Source organism: Pezoporus occidentalis, unplaced genomic scaffold, assembly GCF_034315485.1.
Source record: "Pezoporus occidentalis ecotype Australia unplaced genomic scaffold, CSIRO_AGI_Poc_V1 ctg19, whole genome shotgun sequence".
Taxonomy (NCBI): Eukaryota; Metazoa; Chordata; class Aves; order Psittaciformes; family Psittacidae; genus Pezoporus; species Pezoporus occidentalis.
The window spans coordinates 1,371,764-1,390,867 of NW_026913748.1; the positions used below are offsets into that span (position 1 = coordinate 1,371,764).

The 19,104-nt window shown below is 38.2% G+C and overlaps 1 protein-coding gene across 2 annotated transcripts; it reads right to left on the reverse strand.

Annotated features, from left to right (window-relative positions):
• Positions 1–842: 842 nt before the first annotated feature.
• On the reverse strand, positions 843–17,757 carry DRAM1 (DNA damage regulated autophagy modulator 1). 2 transcript variants are annotated; one of them, XM_062616366.1, is made up of 7 exons: positions 17,370–17,757; positions 11,504–11,571; positions 10,056–10,198; positions 6,178–6,355; positions 5,084–5,151; positions 3,574–3,666; positions 843–2,214 (listed from the first exon to the last, which is right to left on the reverse strand). In XM_062616366.1, exons 1-7 carry the CDS (start codon positions 17,531–17,533, stop codon positions 2,170–2,172), a joined length of 759 nt encoding a protein of 252 aa, XP_062472350.1. In that variant the 5' UTR covers positions 17,534–17,757; the 3' UTR covers positions 843–2,169. The 2 variants fall into 2 exon arrangements, with proteins under 2 accessions (XP_062472350.1, XP_062472351.1); XM_062616367.1 differs by having other exon boundaries at positions 5,084–5,142; positions 17,370–17,748.
• Positions 17,758–19,104: the final 1,347 nt, after the last annotated feature.

Sequence of the window (19,104 nt, forward strand, 5' to 3'; positions counted from 1 at the left end):
TTTGGTAGTTCTTCAGTACTTGAATTAACACATTGAATTCAGCAAACAAGATTATCTTGATTCAGCCACTTTCTCTGAAAAAAAACACCCTTTTTTCCGCTTTACAGGATACTTCAAGCATTCTAAAGGTTGGTAAGCTGGCTACAATTCTTCCTTTGAGGAGGACAGAGTATTAAGAAATTAAATAAGTGTGAACTTGTTACAGGAGCCTTATACCGGGATGATGATTTAACGTTTTCTTAATGTTCTCTCACCTTGAAACTCATGAAATTTATTGTGATGATTTCCTGCCTAAATCAGAACAAAAAAAAATAATCCTTTTCCTGTTTAAATATACTTTCAGTGAAATGATTCACTGTAAAAACACAGTAACATTAGTTAAGGCTGAACTTCAAGGTTAACATAATTTCTTTTATCCACGTAAAAGGTTTATTAAATTGTTGAACTGAAAGCTGACATAATTTGAAATAACAGCTTCAAGCTCCTTATACTTTAGTTTAAGACTGCTAGGAATAAAAAGCCATAAAAGCACAATGTTCAATGCACTAAGACACATGGTCTTTTCTTAACACGGCCTTCAGAATTAATGGGATGTCACTTTTTGTGGTTGTTATACATTTTCTACTAAGTTTCTGATCTTCACTTGAAGGAATACGTGCCCCTTGCAGGATACCTTATCAGCAAGACAGTTTGCATTTAGTCAGTACTAGATTAGATTTTTAACATTATCACAACTGAAAACCTCTGCAAGATAACTTGAGTACTGTGGAAAGCAAATCTGCCAGTGAAAAATGTTTTAACTGTTTTTATTTGGAAGAATTTACAAAGAAAATGCAGACTCCTTAATTCGTGAAACAGCTGAATTTAATACAGTTTAAAATACACATTAAAGGAAATATCAATAGATGACAGTCTTCAGACACCACTCTCCAAAACACTTTTTTTATAATCTTATGGAAAATTAGCAACTGAAAATCATCAATATTTCTGCATAAACTGCGATAGACCATGGCAAATGCAATTTTCAGAGAACTTGATTGATAGCCAAGTGGTTAGTGCACAAAATGGAGGTAGTGGATCAGTCCACAGAATAGCCTTTTGCCTCCAGATACTTGTAACATCTGACCTCTCAATTAGTTCTTTTCCCAGACTTTCATTACAGAAGTAAGTTTCTAGCAGCAAATGTGCCCTATTTTCACTATCGAAGCTCTCCAGGATTTTTTTTTTTTCTTCAGTTTTACGTATATATAAAACTGATACACATACAACTGAACAACTGAGAACTTATAGCGCCACCTCGTTTTCCATTTGCTCCCAGTGACTTTTGTAGGCCCTCTTCATTCTGTTTCAACTGTAGGGTGAAACTGTAGGTTGAAATACAGCTGGAAAACTTCTGCCTTCTATTAACCAAGTTATAACTAAGGTTTCTCTTTAGTAGATCGTGCATTTAGTACATCATAAATTTACTTTCTATTCCCACTTCAGTTTCAAGCTTCCTATGGCCATCAGTGCATGAAGGGGGAAAAAGGGTAGACTCTTACAAACACACAGTGCAGTGATGATTAGACAACATTTTTCAAGCAGCGTCGTTTAATCTTCTCCTAGGATTTGTATTTGTATACAGTGTCCACTATCGGAAAGATGTAGCATAGTGTTGCCATCTACTAACTGCAAATTTCTAGTCTTGAAACAAAGATGCCCAATTCTGCTCACGCTTTCTTCCACAGCCCTTGCCAATTAACAGAACAGGAATTCAGCCTTAGTGTTTTCTGTTCTTTTTAGACTTTCCTAACTATTTGCAAAACATACTTTCTCAAGTTTAATGTTACCAGTCAGACCACAGCAAATGAAAAGGTACAGATATGTCCAAAAGCAAAGTGCTAAGGAAATTAGGTCTTTGAATAACTTTCAAGTGCTTCTGCAGATTGCTTCTATTACAGTATTTTTAATATACCAAACAGTATAAAAATTACAAAATGCAGAAAAAGTAGCAGGAACATTGCTGCAAGTTTTTAAAATGATTTAGTGGATGCTGTTATAGATGTTGTGGAGTTAATGGCATGGGTTCTCTATACAACTTTATAAAACCCTGTCCCTCTGTAATATTTTCTGTGAGTAAAAAGAAACCTATAAAATATTCATATATATAAAATATAATTTTTTCCACTATCAGGAGTCTTCATATATTTCTGTTGATATCCTTAAAGAAACTCTCTAGAAAGAGAAATAAAAAAAGATCAGCTGAAGATAAATTGACAGTTCTATGATATGAAGTATAATGAGATAAAATAAAAAAATGCATTTAAATGAAATACATATTGTGAGGAATTCTAAAGAAAAGAGAAGAATTATTTTTCTTAGAGCTTGGTGATTGTTTTTTCTGAATCAATAGTTGGCTTTCTGTGAGCCCTGGCTAGGACAAAAACCAGGTAGAATTTAGATTCTATATCTAAAAATTTTATCTGTCACTGTCAAACACCAACATTGGATTTCATGCTTATTTTTAGCCTGTAATTTAAAATGTCTGCATTTCTACTTAGCTCAATTCCATTGTTTCTCTTATTTATTATGTTCACAATAGTTATATATATAGTTAAACTTTCAGTGTTGAACACTTTGGGATCTGTGCTCTGAAGCAGACTTAGAAACTGATTTAGCTGCTCTAAGGAGTACAATGTTATCTTCAAGTATGTATCTCCAAAGGAAGAGTCTCACTTTTGATAAAAGAGACAATTCTGATAAAAGAGATGTCTATATATGTAGACATCAGAGAATGATGGACTGCATTTAAGATAATGCATTGAGTAATTTTGAACTATTACCTTTTTTCCAAAAGTTTTTTGTTCTTCAGAACCTATCTCTGGTTTTGGTTTTTGTTTTTTTTTTTTAATACTGGAAAGCCCTAAGGCCATGGTCTATTCAGTGCTACCAATCAAAAGTAAACAGGTGTAGAAATTCTGCTATCAAGTTAACAAAAGATATGTTAACTTGGAATCCTTAGACGAAAACTGATTTCTGTGTATGTTTATAGAAGTTAAATATAGGTTATATATAAGTATTAACCACTTCCATGCTGATCAAGCATATAAGTGGAGAAGCAAGTAAATTAATTACCAAGTTTTACATGATCTAATTTCAAACTTTGGTTTTATTCCAGAGGACTTAGACTATTTGGTTCTCTCTAATTCTCTCTAGTTTTAAAAAAGAAAGGAAACATCTGTGGTTGAAATGCACTGGATTGTTATGTTCAGTTGCAGCATTTATTTTGGTGATATGTCACCTTTAGAGGGTCTCTTTCTACAAAAAGCTTGGTAAATGAGTAGAATGTATTAATTTACTGAATAATTTTCAAGACGCCTATTAAACCGATTTATAAAACTTGACTTTTATGTATTAAAAGCCAGGGGAAAAATATGCATTAGGTAGATAGAAATCGGTTCTGGGGCTAATAAAATTTGTTTCTGGATAGTTTTGCTATATCTAGCTAAGATAAAGAATGGTAATTTTCTATTGCATTTGTTATCTACAATTCATAGTGCTTCTCGGTAACTGGTAAAATATGTAGATACCAACCTGAAAATCCCTAATGAATGTTAAAAAGAAGAAGACAAAACCAAAGGCCACCGTCCATTCGCAGATTGCACTCACAACATGATAGGTATAATCCTGATGAAATCAGACATAAAACCAATTTTCAGATAAAAGAGTTTTGCAAATTAACTGTTGAATGCTATAAAAATAGCCATATACTTTTGTAAATCCAACAAATATTCTGTGATTTATAATTCATCTTCCAAATATGCTGTTCTATAAAAGTCAATTCAGATTTAGTTTTTACAGAATAGTAAATATCAAATTTGCCTGTGTCTAGTGTGAGGCATCCTTGCCCATGGCAGTGGTGTTGGAACTAGATGATCTTAAGGTCCTTTCCAGTCCAAACCATTCTATAATTCTATGATTCCATGTTCCATTAAGCAACATCTTGTGCACCAACATAAATAATAGTATCAGAAAACTACAATCAGCACAAGATCAAAGCATAGCTTGAATATAATTTGCTTCTGAAAAAAACCTAGCTCTTATGTGAAGGATATCAAAGTGCCCATAGTCAAGACTTTTACACAGAGCCACTGTGTTCAGTAGTACTATTCCACCCAGTAAATTCTCACAATGTTTTAAAATGGAGGGCTACCCTTATTTGACAGTTCCTGGTAAGACCCTTGTTTTCAAGCAGACCATCATAAAAACCCTATGCAATATGAAACAAGCAGAATGTTGCGTGTTTCTTAACGTGCCATCAACAAATATGTCATCTGTTTCAGTAAAAACATTTGCTCATCCTTGCATCTGAAGTAAAAACCAAAACAAACTTTAAGAGGTAGGTATTACTGAAATTATCTAACTTGTGAAGATTTATCTCATAGCTGCCTTGCCAGTGTTCAGTTGGAGTGCATTTGCTAAGTCTGCTTTTATTAAGCTTTTCCAGCAGGATACACTCCTGCATTATTCAACCTGCTTTTTTATACCCCATGAGACAAAGTTTGTTCAAAAAGAATATGTACCTTTCATACTTATAATTCTGAGATGACTGAAATCAATTCAAATACCTGATATTGACCGTAGTATGCTTCAGGCCATATCCCAGATGTTTATCACAATGGTAAAGACTATTTAATAAAGAATGGTGAAAACCTGAGAAATCAAAGGTTGTAAAAAACCTCCAAAACTTCAGAATTAAATTGGTCCACTTGTGTTTCATGTCTGAAGTTCATTTTCAACAAATGAAACTATACAATTTGTTCTTTGAGTAAGTTTCAAACACTTTGTTAAAATGAAAGTCTAACACTCTGAAGACTGACCCTTCCATGACAAGTTTTCTTACCCAAACCACAGACAGTTCTCTATTGAAGGAAGAAATAAATAACTGCAAACTATTCCACCAGTAGGTGAGATTTCACAAATCTGCTCATGATAATGTACTATCTAAAGTTTCTGAAGTGTTTTTAGTGCTATACACTTTTAGATAAACATAACAGCCTACCCAGTGATACGATAGTAAGCTGGCTACTTAGTGAGATGTTACCTTTTCATCTGGAGTCCAATCAATTTTTGTCACGGAAATTTTTGAAGCAAACACAATCACTGGGAAAAACACAGCGTAAAGGAGACTATAAAAGTTCAGTGAGTAATTGAAAACGTCTGCTTACAAAAAAAAAAAAGACCCCATCTCCCCCTGCTGTAACACAAGATCCTGAACAAACAGAATATGAAATCAAAGTATTAAGACAAGTAAATGAAACACATTATTGAGAGGTAACTGATAGCAGCAATCAAAACAATTTTCTGCACAAATAAGGGTTTTTGTGAGTTCTTCCGAAGTACAGAGAGTAAGGGGAGGCACTCCAAAATTTAGGACACATTCATGAGTGAGAACTGTGAGGGCAGAGTCCTGCATTGTTAGATGTTGTCTTCCATTGGTCCACAATAGATGCCTTATTTGTACAACTTTCTCTCAGGACTAGGACCCTCTTTAAAAGTATTTTCATAACTGCTGAAACCAAAAGCAGGCTGTAGCTGGCTGGCTGAGGGGATGATCTGCTGCAACAACTTTTTAACACTGGCAGATCACCTAAAGACCAATATAATCAATGGGGTGATTCTAATTTCAGCAGGCTGTGGGAAAAGGCAGTAAGTGTATTGAACGTGTCTCTAGGGGAGGCATTTAACGAAGGCAAGTTCAGACCAATATGACCAAAAATATTTGCTTAGGCTTGACAGAAATCTTGTGTATGCCACTGTATTTTATTTGTCTATGCGTTAGGTTCATACTAGAAGCAGTGCTCCCCTTTCGCAAGCTTTTCTCTGTACTGCCCTTCAAATGAAGGAGGTTGGAAAGTTGGTCTAGTTTTATTATTGCATGATCCTATGAATAACACTATGACATTTAATTCAGATATACCACTGAAAGAAGACAGACAGCTTTTTAGAAGACCCTGAGACTCATCTTTATGCTATTAATGGTGTCTCGACATTCTATAAGCATTATGATAGCAGAAAAATTACAGACCCCTACAGAGACTGTAACCTCATTTGCATCTTTTATCAGCAATGGTTAAACTTAAAATAAAGATCGTGAACACATAAAGGGAAAACCGTAGGCTACACCATAAAGGATACTGGGAATGAAAGCAATACATGATGTTACAGATATGGCCATCCTTATGTGACACACCAGGTAAGTGTTCCATTGTGGACAGGACTTGTAAGAGATTATAGATTGAAGGGTAATGTATACAACACCGGAGCCAAATGCCACCAAAGCTCCTATGTCATGGACACTGGGAACAGACAGCTCCTGGAAAGAAAATCAGTGCAATGATTAGCTGCTACTATTTGTACAGTGGTATCAATGAGCCCTAAGAAGATGGTAGACATATTATGCTGAGAGTACACAAGCAGTGAGAACAGTCGCTTCTCCCAACAGTCTACACAGGGAAGATGAAAGAAAAATCCATTCTAGGGCTGTTCAGCAGTTGGACTATTACCGGTTAATATTTCCACAAACAGGAACCGGCTTGTGTTTTTCTTAAGACATTCCTATACTTCCTTTTTCCCTCTACTCTGCCAAAGATTTTCATCCTTTTGCATTGAAAGGCTAATCTGCATTTGTGTGGCCCTGCTCTAACTAATGGTAAAGTTTCATGGAAGCTGTTCTAAACAGTGACTGCTATAGGTCCGTCCTTCACTGTCCAATGGCCAGACACAAGGCTCCAGGAAAAGAGTCAGCAGAAAATTAGTTACTTTTTTTTTTTAAAGTGTGAGCTAAAATAAGCTCTTAATATGAAGGTCTTACGCTGTCAGTCATAAATTATTCACCCTTCCTACTCTTCTTCACATCATCAGCTACTTTTATTCAAGTTCCACAACACATGAAAGTGTGTATACAATTCCAGTAATGCTGTATGTGGCCTATAATTTTGTAATACCCTACCAATGGAAGGTTCTCTCCTTTAAAACACAAATAAGTAGAATATTCAGCAACAAAACAGATGAAGATTCCAGAGAAGTTATTGTATTCTATAAATGTTTCAAAAAATTACAAAGTTGTGCTACCTTGGAATCCAGTATCAGACAGGAAAATCAGCTTTAAAGCTCCTTTCTGTCAGCTAACATGTGCTATGATCTGATCTACAACACTTCTATTTTAGTGATTCATGGAAACATACCTATATTCTTTCATTACATATTTTCATATATTTCCTGCCTGGAGGCCACTGTTTTCTTTGTCTTGTGATGGTGATTATGTTCACATGCTCTTTTAAACTCTTTTTTCCCATGCTTTTCTTTCTACACATTCCCTTCGAACTCTGTGACCTATTAAGTTCTGTCAGATTTTAAAGCATGTTCCTCACACAGGTATTTAAGTGACATTTCATCTAGACTTGCATTTTTTATTCCTCTGTTCCACTTTTTGCTTTCCATATAGGAATTACAAGATTTGGTATGGAAAGCATTAAGCAAGTATAACTGTTGGCTTTTGTATTTAGCCCCATACACATTATACAGAACTTTTCTAAGAACTTTTCTAACATGGTCTTGCACCCGTGAAAATGCTAGTTTCCCTAAAAAGACCATCACACTCAACCTCTACAGAACCTGGGAAATGTTGCTACTCCTGCTATAGTAAGCCTTCTAAGTTTCCTACTCAAAGACAAGAAGATACCTCTTTAATCATATGCAACGTCAAACAGACAAAACCAGACTTGCTAAGACCTGGTTTTTTGCTTTGCCTTATTCATTAATGGCTACTGGATTTTTCCTTCCATATACAATTATCTTCTTAAAGCTAACCCTTCAGTGTCTTTCATGTCTGTATTTTAAGCATTGTTCTATGTAAAAGAGAGAACAAACACCTTATTCATGACCGTTACTTATTTTATCAGAAACTCTTTCACTTTTAGAGGATGCATTACTAGTGTTTTCTCTCACCTCCTTTATCACTTTTGCTAAGTATTCTGAGACCGCTACCATTAAACCCCCCCATGCTACCTACCATATCTTACCCTGAAAGAAGGGTAAAAAAAATTTCATTTCAACTAATTACGCTACTTAAAAGACTAGCCAGAAGTGGCACTAGATTTGAGTAAATAAAAGCAAATCTTCAATATTTCCAGTATAATTTCACACTGAAGGCTTTTTATCAAACTGAATATTTTCTTTTGGGGAAACAGAAAATGAACTGATGCCAAATAGTGTTAATCAGCTCCATTACAGTACGCGGGTATGGTGTTAGCTCACTTTGCTGGGGACAAATAAGTGTTAAGAAACAAACAGATAGCGCATATGAATGTGAATTTTCTAAACAACCCACTGATTAGATGGACTAGACGGAACGCTAAAGAAACAACTTGTAATTCCAGCTTTGCTTTGGTCTCCTGATGTGAAACAATCACCTGATCTTGAGCAAATCTCACAGCCTCTTCATGTCTCAGTTATTCTAATGGTAAATGGGGATAAGAGTTTAATGTTTCCCAGTAGTATGCTATGCACTTAAATGACTGAAGACTTGCAGCCACCATTTCAATCTTCCTGGGCAATTAAGAATGCTCAAAAATCAGCTAGACTGGGTTCTTAGGCTGATTAGATCCTTACTGTGTTCTGAACCCTTCCTACAAACTGCACTTAACATGGAAAGTGAGAGCAGAGTAGAGGAAAGAAAATTTAGGTGAGGAAGGAGCTTATGAACAGGCAATGAAAGTCAATAAAGATTAGAAAAGAACCAATGCTATAACTGGAAACTTTAGGGTCAAACTTTCTGCTTCCCTGACTCTCCCAAATTATTTTGCATTCCTGATTTGTCGTTTCTTTATTGAAGCAGAGTTTGTTTTCTATTTCACTCAAGCAACACTGTTCTCCATTTTCTAATTTTTTTTTTTGGTGACACATCTAAATCTAAAACCTGGTCAATAAGAGTACAGATATTCAAAAGTAGAATTGCATGTTTAGATAGACTAATGTGCCTGTAGTGTTTGCAATCCACAGTCACTACAACTAAAAAGAGCAAGATATCAGTCTAAGGCAGTTTTTTGTCTGAAAATACAGTGTTGATTACATGCAAAATTGTATTGGCTGCTGAAGCCCTGACAATCCTTATTTTTATTTCTCCATGTGTTTTCTGGTTATTATATGAGCACAACAGTATTTACCAAAATGTTCCCCAAGGGAGGCCATCCTTTCAAAGGAACAGTTCGTCTGTTTCCACAGATTTAAAGGCAGTATCTCAAACTACCTGCCAATTAAACTTGACTTGATTCTGAGCTAAAGTTTGGAGAGAAGGGTCCAAATACTTCTTTGTGTTACAAGGTACCCTATTACCCACTTCCACACTAGAAAAGGTGAAAAGAATTCAATAAACCTTTCAATATCTTTCCTCTCTGTTGAATTTTCTTTCAGACACTGTGGGCTGGACTTCTTTGATTTATAATAAAATGTCTTACCCTTTCTGGTACTGTAACTGGTAATTCTACATGTCTCTTTCAAAAGACTTAATATGTTGTTATGCCATCTCCTGCACATTCAAAACAATGGGCAAATATTGTGCTCAATGTTCTAACCTGTCAGATAAGTCTAGTTTATTCTGTAGAAAACGCTGGTAGTGTGCAGCTAAAAATACAGGTGCTTTTGCTAGTCTAAGCTATTCTGCCCTGTAAGCAAACTAAACTGTGAAAAGCAAAGCTTTTTTACAGGAAGATTTTCATAGTAAAAATGACAGCAAAATCATCTATATCAAGTTTTTTTCTAGTGCAGACATGTTACAAGACAAGCCCACACAAACTCCCTTACTAACATCACTGCACAAGCAAAAGACCTAGCATATAGGAAGAAAGCAAAGCTGTCTTTTTAAAGCTACTGAAAAAAGACAGGAGCAAGAAAAACATTCTTATTCCATTTGCCAAGTATCCATACTGCGATATTTGCCACTCTTATAGTTCTGATTTTTTTGAACTGGTAAAACAAATTTAGTTTCATTTATGATATGAAATCTACGGTCATACCTGAAAAGTTGCAACTATGCCCATTCCAGTACAGCCCATCAATCCAATACATAATGAAAACACATTGCATGAAGACCTAATAAAGTGCGACGACTCATTTTGCTTCTCTATTAATAAATATCTGATGCACATTGTAATTACACCTGAAAAACAAAAATTATGGATTTTTTTTCAGTGATGATGTATTGCTTATATTTAAACACCTTGCCATGTAACACATTAGCATACAGAAAATAATACTGCCTTTAACTCTGCTGGGATGATGAAGGAAGGTAGTGAATTTCAGGTGTATTATTCCATATAGAACTGTCTTAACATCTTAGTCTTAACTTCACATGTTAATGCTATCTAGAAATCACTGCACAAGCAAAACCCTAATTTAAATCCCATTCTCCTGTGCATTTTAGGCACAGAGGCATTGACATTCCACATCAGGAATAGATGTTAGAGGCAAATGAACCATAAACTGGAAGTAGGATATTTATTCTGTTCCTTATAATGGATGCTCTGATGAATTAATACATTTTTGAGGAGTGTAAATAGAAAAAAATGTAACTAACTGTGTATCCAGAAAATATTTTCAAAGCTTTTGGGCCAATTCTGGCTGCTCTTTAGCACAACAATGTCCCCAAACCACCAAACAAAGATTTTATTCCATCTTATGTGATCTCAATATGCTGGTCACTCCTGACAAGCACCTCTGCTGAATTAGAAGATCATGGTTCATCAGGATACAGTAAGTTGGAGACTGTATTCCACAGTTCTATAGCACAGAATAGAGTTTCAGTCTATTTACAGCTGGAAAAATAAATCAGGTAACTTTGTCCAGGTGCCGTAAGATTATATGAAACACACCAATATAGTGACTGAATGAGGCTCTTAGAAAAGGTAAAATATATGATTTTTTTTCTTTGCATGAAGGCCATCATGGACTAAATGTATACAGGGACACACAGCTCTTGGTCTTCCATCCCCTAGAAGTAAATAGACTATTCCAAACTTCCTGATTCAAGGCCAGCAGATATTTAGCAGAGGGGTAGGCATTTTGCAGAGGAAACCAGGTGTTGCTTCAATACTGTTCTTCCCTTTGCTGCAGCATCCTAAAATCAAATGTCTTCCTATGCCAAAGATACAGGTTTTGGCAAGTAATTATACCATCCTTCTTCCAATTTTTATTTCCATATACATTGACTACTTTGGACAGATGAGGTGCTCTTCAGATTCGAAGTGCCTCTAAGCTTTCACTTACTGACTTTAAGGACCTGGTCCTCTAAATACTGCTTCCATCTATCTGATATTACCATTTAACTGTAGAGCAATTTTTCTGCAGAATATTGTATGGAGAAGTTTTTTTTCCTGCAGAATATTGTATGGGCTACAGTGTAGAGAGATAGTTTTTGCTAGTTTTCATTTCTTTGTTGTGTTCAAACAAAGTACCTTATACATACCTAAAAGTGCTGAAATATTAATCATAAAACCAAAGATACCGCTCTCTGGAGGTTTAGTTCCAGTGTCACTAAAACAGGAAGAAAAAGAAATTAAAAATTAGTTGAGCTCCGTGAAACATAAATGAGATGTACACATGAAACCCCAAGATAAATGTAGCTTGTATAAAGTGCTGCTATGTGCACAAGACATTTAAACATTTGGAACAACTGGAACGTCATCTGCTGCACACTTTTCTCCTTCTTAGTAGCTGGTGCAGGGCTGTGGTTTTGACTTTTGGCCTGGGAACAGCGCTGATAACAACGATGGTTTCAGTTGTTGCTAAGTCATGTTTACTCTGACCAAGGACTTTGTGAGCCTCATGCTCTGCCAGGGAGGAGGGGAAGCCAGGAGGAAGCAGAGACAGGACACCTGACCCAAACTAGCCAAAGGGGCATTCCACACCACAGCACGTCATGCCCAGGATGTAGACCTGGGGGCAGTTACCCAGAAGGGCTAGATCACTGCTCGGGCGGGCGGGGTATCAGTCAGCGGGTGGTGAGCGGTTGTATTCTCTTCCCTTGCTATTTCCCTTGTCGTTATTATCATTGATGGTAGCAGCAGTGGTTTGTGTTATACCTTAGTTACTGGACTGTTCTTATCTCAACCCGTGGGAGTTACATTCTTTTGATTCTCCTCCCCATCCCTCTGGGGAGTGGGGGGGGGTAGGGGGGGAGTGAGACAGAGACTGCATGGTTCTGATTTACGGTTGGGCTTAAACCACAACAATCTCTATTTGCAATATTGAATCTTTCTTTTTAGAAATAAATAATTTTTTTTTAGATCATACTATTTGAACTGTATTTCTTCTTTTTCTGTATGCAATATTTAGAGAAGTGACAGGGTGATACTTTACTCATGAATGACATAAATGATCACATAAATGACATTTTAGAAATGACATTTCTTTTATCTGCCAAATGAATGCTGTGATAGAGTAAAACATAGCTAATGGAACTCAGTATTCTAGGATGTGTGAAAATTGGGCTTAATTTCCTGATTTGTTTGAAAGGACTATACTCCAGGAGAGTAACTGCATTCCAATGCTTGGGAATTATCCTAGGCACGGTTTTATTTACTAATGTAGATACAGCTTAAGAGTACTTTAAACCCAAGGTGTTGTAAGTCTCTTCTGCTGAAGCAATTCACCCTTATAGGGATTAATTAGACATTCACTGGGACGGACCAATGGTGCATGAGCATGAGAATATCTACAGAATTTATTTGCACACATACATATGAAAACCAGCATATATAAATATATATTATGTAGAAAATGGAGTACCTTCATCATAGAATACTCTTCCCTCTTTTCCCTACATATGTGCCATCACCTATCCACAAGAATGCCCTTTCCTGGCAGGAAGGACATACTCCTAGGAGAATATTCCCTCAAGCAGGACTCTTATACAAAATGAGTACTTCAATGACAGAAGAATACTGAGATGCATCACCTCTTTTGTCTAATGTAGAGCCAGTTGACATCTATTTGATCAGACTCTGTTGGTCAAGCCAATGGAAAACAAGTAACTCAGAAGCCTTTACGTAATTTGGATGTGAGCTGAGTTTTCAGTTACTCAGCAGTACCAAGAGGCATGATTGTGTGTGTAAACAGAAGCACTCAAGGAACTCTGCAGCCAGAAACAGAAACATGTAAGCATTTAGGTAACATCAAAGTCCAGTGGAAGCTAAGCAAAGATTCTGAGGAAAAAACTTTACTTAGGTGTAAGATGGGACAAGTAGGTACTAGCTAGAATTTGGGGGTTTATGCAACTCAAGTTGAATGCTCTTCATTCCAACAGTGAGGGTGGATTATTAGTTTTCAGTGCTAAACTTCTGAACCTCCCACTAAGTGCAGCCAAAACGACAGGCGCTCAGCATGAATGCTGTACTCTTAAAACCCAAACAAGAAAGCACTCTCTACATAAGCAATCATTCTCAAAGATTTTGACAGTTTTGTTAAATGCAAGCCAGAAGAGTCTGACCATAACAAAAGATAAATTGTTTTAAAAATTAATATTTGCTCTCAAATGCCTTCTATGTTACAGAAGCATTTGTGTAATCAGTTGCTAAAGTGATATACCAAGAATGAAAGGAAGCTTAGGGTGAAGGAAGAATACTTTCCCATGAAAAGACTATGGAAAAAAATAGAGGAAAAACTTGAGTTTGATTTTTGGGGGGTTGGGGTTTTTTTCACTGTTGCTGTTGGTTGGGTTTTTATAGCAGATTGTTTCCAAATTCTCAGACAGCAAAAGCCTGGACCAGACTTTTAGACAAGTTTTTACAACTCCTCAGACATTAAGAATCCCTGTTCATCTGTATTTTCTTGCTGTAATGCTTTCTGAAACTTGCTCTAGCTTGTACTCCGTATTAGTCTTGTTACTCTTTGATAGTGGAATCAATGAAAACAGTACAGTGAATCTTTTTTTTTAATTTAAAAATCATTTTGACAATTAAAATAATTTAAGATCAACTTAATCCATGCTTCATTTAACACATTTTCTAACCTTGAACTTCACAGCTTATCCTTACGTCTCTGGAGTGCTTTCATAAATACAACAAAGGACTCCATTTAAAAAGTGGTCAACTTGTGACCATCTTGAAGGACTTTTTCAAATCAGAAACTGCTCTATGCTAAGTACCTGACTGTAATCACTTCAAAGCTTTTGAAGGACTTTAGGTGAGAAGAAAATGAAATCAGCACATGCAAAGAAAGCCATCTGAAGTTCTTGGAACATTTCAAAACATAAGAGCAATCCAAATAACATGAAATTGCACTGAACTCCATTAAATCTTTAATTAAAGCTTTTCCCAAGCTAAATAAAGTTTAAGGGTGAATTTTGCTATTGTGCATTTTCAAACTCAATAATCTTAGATGTCTGCTTTCAAGAAACTTGAAACTAAGAATACTATATCATATCTACAATGTATTTACAAAGTTCTGCACTGCTGTATTGTCCCTTAAGGACAGTCTTTTTAATGCCATATTTTCCACTATAAAATCCCTGAAGCCAAGTGAAGACTTAGGTATATTTTTGTTCTGCTTCTGGTCTCCTGCTTTGAAAAAAAAATAAAAAAAAAAAAAGAAAAAAGTATTTGTGACAGCTAATCTTTCATGAAAAAGAAAAAAGCAAATGGCACATATGAAACAAAAATGTGTTCATTTATTTGCTATGGCACATAGGTGAGCACAACCACCATGGAAACCACCATAAAACCCTGCATGACAGGACTTATGTATCCATCTCATGTAGCAGAATTCTACAAACAGTCCTCTGAAGAATGGAAAGACAAGAAGTCAGAAGAGACAGGGAATAAATATTTTAGGGCCAAAAGATTCATCATCATAACATTTTCTTCATAGCCATCATAAACTATTTCTCTTCAAACTGAAGTCCCAATTTTTTGAAGTGGGAGGGTAAAATTCTGCCTACGGGGATTCTGATTGATCCAGAGGTACCATCTGGCAGCAAATACCTCAAGGAAAATTCCCTTACTCTTTCCCTGAGAATTCAAACCACCAAACAGCCACCCCAGCACATCCAAATTAGTTTGGATTGTGAGTAGTATGAGCAAAAGGACTAATTTGGGCATAACCTGACCACATTTTATGCTTCAGCTGCTAGAAAACACAAAATCATATTCATTTTTATCTACCCAGAAATGTATTTATGTGGTTTACTTGACGAGACATTAGCACAGTTTCAATGACAAATTTAGATGTGGTCTTTCTCTCACTGTGACAGCTGTTACATGGTAAACAAATAAAATTAACAAGTTACCTCAAGGCACAGATTGGTTACTTCAGGAATGCAAATAAGAATTACAGAAACTTTGAAATAAAATTTGTCGATTTTTTTCTCCTTTCTGTAACTGGAATTTCCCCGTATAAGCTCTAGGTAATTTTTATAGTTTATTTTAAGATATTGCACAACTGATATGTTGCAACATTCTTCCTCTTTTTTTATCACTCTTAAGTTTCACTAAATCACATTCTTAATCCCATGATTCAACTTCTTAGGCTAAAGAAATGACCTGCACAATAAGCATATGAACTATGGAATGACTGAGCACTCTAGAAGAAATCATCCTATTTCTCCCAAGTGCACCTTCAAAGAAGATTATATGCTTAGACCATGTGGCTTTCGAATTATTACAGATTGTTCACCAACAGTCAATGTATATCCTTAGTCCAAATGTGTTAAAAGGACACAAGGCATCCATATGTTAAAAAACTTTATTAGCAAATGCAGAGGCCTGAAATGTGACTGGGTTATTGTTTGTTGTTTATTTGGAGTTTTTGAATGACTGACAGAGCCTCATGTATCTTGGGGGGGTATAAAGTATGTGGACATTTATTGTGATCCCTTATTTAAAGTATAAGAATGTTGGGGGTTTGTTTTCAGTGAGGTGTTCTGTTAGATAGATATAACTAAGGCAGCTGTGACACAGTCATCAGAGTTATAGGTTTGGTCTACCTTTTTACATAGAATGACACAACTGAGATATCCAGGCTGTCAAAAACTTGCCTGCAAAAACAACTATACGAAAAAACCCTCATCCTATTCTCTCATATATTTTCTTCAAGGACATGGCTTCAAATAAGAAACATCTGTCAAATTTCTTACTAAAGAATCCTTCTGAGTACAAACCATGTGCTGAGCCTGGACAAAGTTATATCAAATGGTTTCTTTTTCTTGGTTGGAATGAATAAATTACACTGGTTACAAGCACTTTTGTGTCAGTAAAACTGTGCATGCAACCAAGGAAGAGCATGAGTATAACCACAAAGGCAGTAGGGTATTTGTGCATGTACAAGAACAAGGGTTTCCAAGAGCCGAGTCCAGATTTGGGCAGATGATCTTAAAAAGTTTTGCTAACATAAGCATGAAGCCCAATTTTCTTTGGCTCAATTTGAATGAAGGTGAATTTTCTTCTGGGTTGCAGTGCCATTTGCACCATCTTACTTGCTTAGGATGATAGATCCTACTTTTCAATCAAATTTACGTATATGCACAAATCAGGTTAGCAGTCTTCTGGAACTCTGTGTGTTCATAAAGTCTTTCAAGGAATTAGGTCTAGGTATTTCTTGAAATATGTAATTTAAAGTCTATTTTAGATCTTCTACGTATCAAACCACTTTTGGATTTCTGGTTTACCTTTAATCTACTAAGAACTGAGTAGTAGTGATTTCACAGCTCAGATTTAAGTGTTAATATCAGCAATGTATAAACACTTTTTTATGCAGAATTGTGCTTAAATGACCAAGGTTATAAAACGGAGATTCCTTTCTATAGCAGAAAAGGCTCAGGGAGCCTTTTACACTCATTGCTCCTATGCTGAAATTTTAAAGATGCATTTTCTTGGGCATGTATATCCCTCACAAAAGCTGTTGTAAAGCTTTGAAACCTGCCACCATCTTTGGCCCAGTTCTGGAGTTACACAAACAAAACCACATTTCCATCATTTACTCCTTAAGTTTTGCTAGTTTCGGGCCTGCAGCGTACTTTGGCTCCAGCAGAAAACTGTTTCAGGTTCCTTCTACCACGTCCATCCGCATTTGGTTACTGCTGCTCTCAGAGAGGCCTGGGTGCTGGAGCTGTGATGGGTGTCAAGCGCACACGGCACAGCGGGTCCCTGTTCTGCATCTCCTCCACTGCCACTGCTGCATCTCCCCCTCCGGGGAGGCCCACAGCCGCGCTGCGGCGGGAAGGAGCCGGGGAGCCGGCGGTGCGGCTGTCCCCTCGGACTTCCCATGGTGAGGCGCCACCTCATAGCTGGGTGTCCGCCGCGGCACCTCATCGGTTCCCACCGCCGCCCCAGCCTCACCTGATGTAGGGGACGAGGGGCTCGACGTGCCCCTTCAGCACGGCGATCACATAGGATGTGATGAAGGCGGCCGAGGACCAGCTGACGAGCAGAGCGGGGACGAAAGCCACGCCGGGCATGCAGCACAGCATCGGGGGCTGCTGCCTTGCCCGGGGCACCACCATCTGAGGCGGGAGCGCCCGTCCGGGCTCCGTGGCAGCGCCCTGAAGTGACAGACCGTGGCCGAGGACTTTGCGGGACGCATGCACGCGCACACACGCGGCCCGTTCCCCCACGCGTCTCACCCGCCAGGCAGCGGCGCTGCCACCTCCACTGGCGCGGGGATCCCCCGGCGTCCGCAACCTTCCCTTCGCTTTCGCTTCTCCTCAGCGCACGGCTGACGGGCCCCGCCCGCCGCGGCTGAAGCCAAAGGCTATCGTCCCCGCCGGCTCGCCCGTAGCGGCACCTCGAGCCGCTTCTGATGGACGACGGAAAGTCTCCCCGCAGCCGCGGGCCCGGCCCCCCGGCGGGCTCGGTGCTTGCCGGCTCTCGGGCTCTCACACTCCCGTTCGGGAAGCGCTCGGCGGAGTTCCCGGCGGCTTATGCGTTCATACTCATCTTTCAAAGAAGAAGGGCTAAAAATGCAGCCCGGTGCTCGCGTTTATCGCTGCGGGTTTCGTAGCTTGTGCTCGCTGAGGTGCCGGCGGGGCAGCGAGCCCGGCTAGCTGAGGCACAGCCTCCACTACTGGGGGCACAGGAGGTGCAAAGTGCTTCAAAAACCCTGGGGTCTGAATGTCTCATTGTGGAGTCCCACATGGTACAAAACCTGGGCTTGCATTTCAAACACATAATCTCACCCTTTATTTACAAGTCTCATGGGGGATTCACGTTTTCACAAGCTCAGAGGGAAACCTCAGTTTAATTCAAAACCATGCTGTGTTCAGCATTTTTGCTTTGGTTTAACCTGTAGTCGTGGACAGTCTGTCAGGGTTGTTTCTATTATTTCCTTTGACTATTCATACTTACCTGCCTTCCAAGCTAACATTCAAATGCATGGACACCCTTCTGAAACAAGTATGTGCATACTCTGCCTCTTTACCTTGTTTCCTTGAAAATTTATTGTGAGTCTTGTTTTGCTACCATGAGTATATAGTCCCTGTGGTGGAAGTATAGTAAGTTAGGTGAGTACTTTGCATGCCCTTTAAAATGTGAGGAGTAATACCTCTACTCCTCTCTCATGAGGCAGCTGCATTCAGCTCTGGGGTCCCCAACACAAGAGGGATGTGGACCTGCTCAAGTGAGTTCAGATGAAGGCCACAGAGATGGTCAGGGTGCTGGAACACTTCCTATGAAGACAGGCTGAGAAAGTTGGGGTTGTTCAGCCTGGAGAAGAGAAAGCTCCAGAGAAACCTTAGAGCAGCTTCTAGTACCTAAAGGGGGGCTACAAGAAACCTGGAGAAGAACTTTATACAAGGGCATGTAGTGACAGGACAAGGGGGAATGGCTTTAAGCTCAAAGAGAGTAGTTTTAGATTAGATATTGGGAAAAGTTCTTCATTAAGAAGGTGGTGAGACACTGGCACAGGTTGCTCAGAGAAGCTGTGGCTGCCCCATCCCTGGCAGTGTTGAAGGCCAAGTTGGATAGGGCTGTGAGCAACCTGGTCTAGTGGAAGGTGTCCCTGCCCATGCCAGTGGGTTGGAATTAGATGCTCTTTTAAGCTCCCTTCCAACCCAAAACATTCTTTGTTTCTATGATT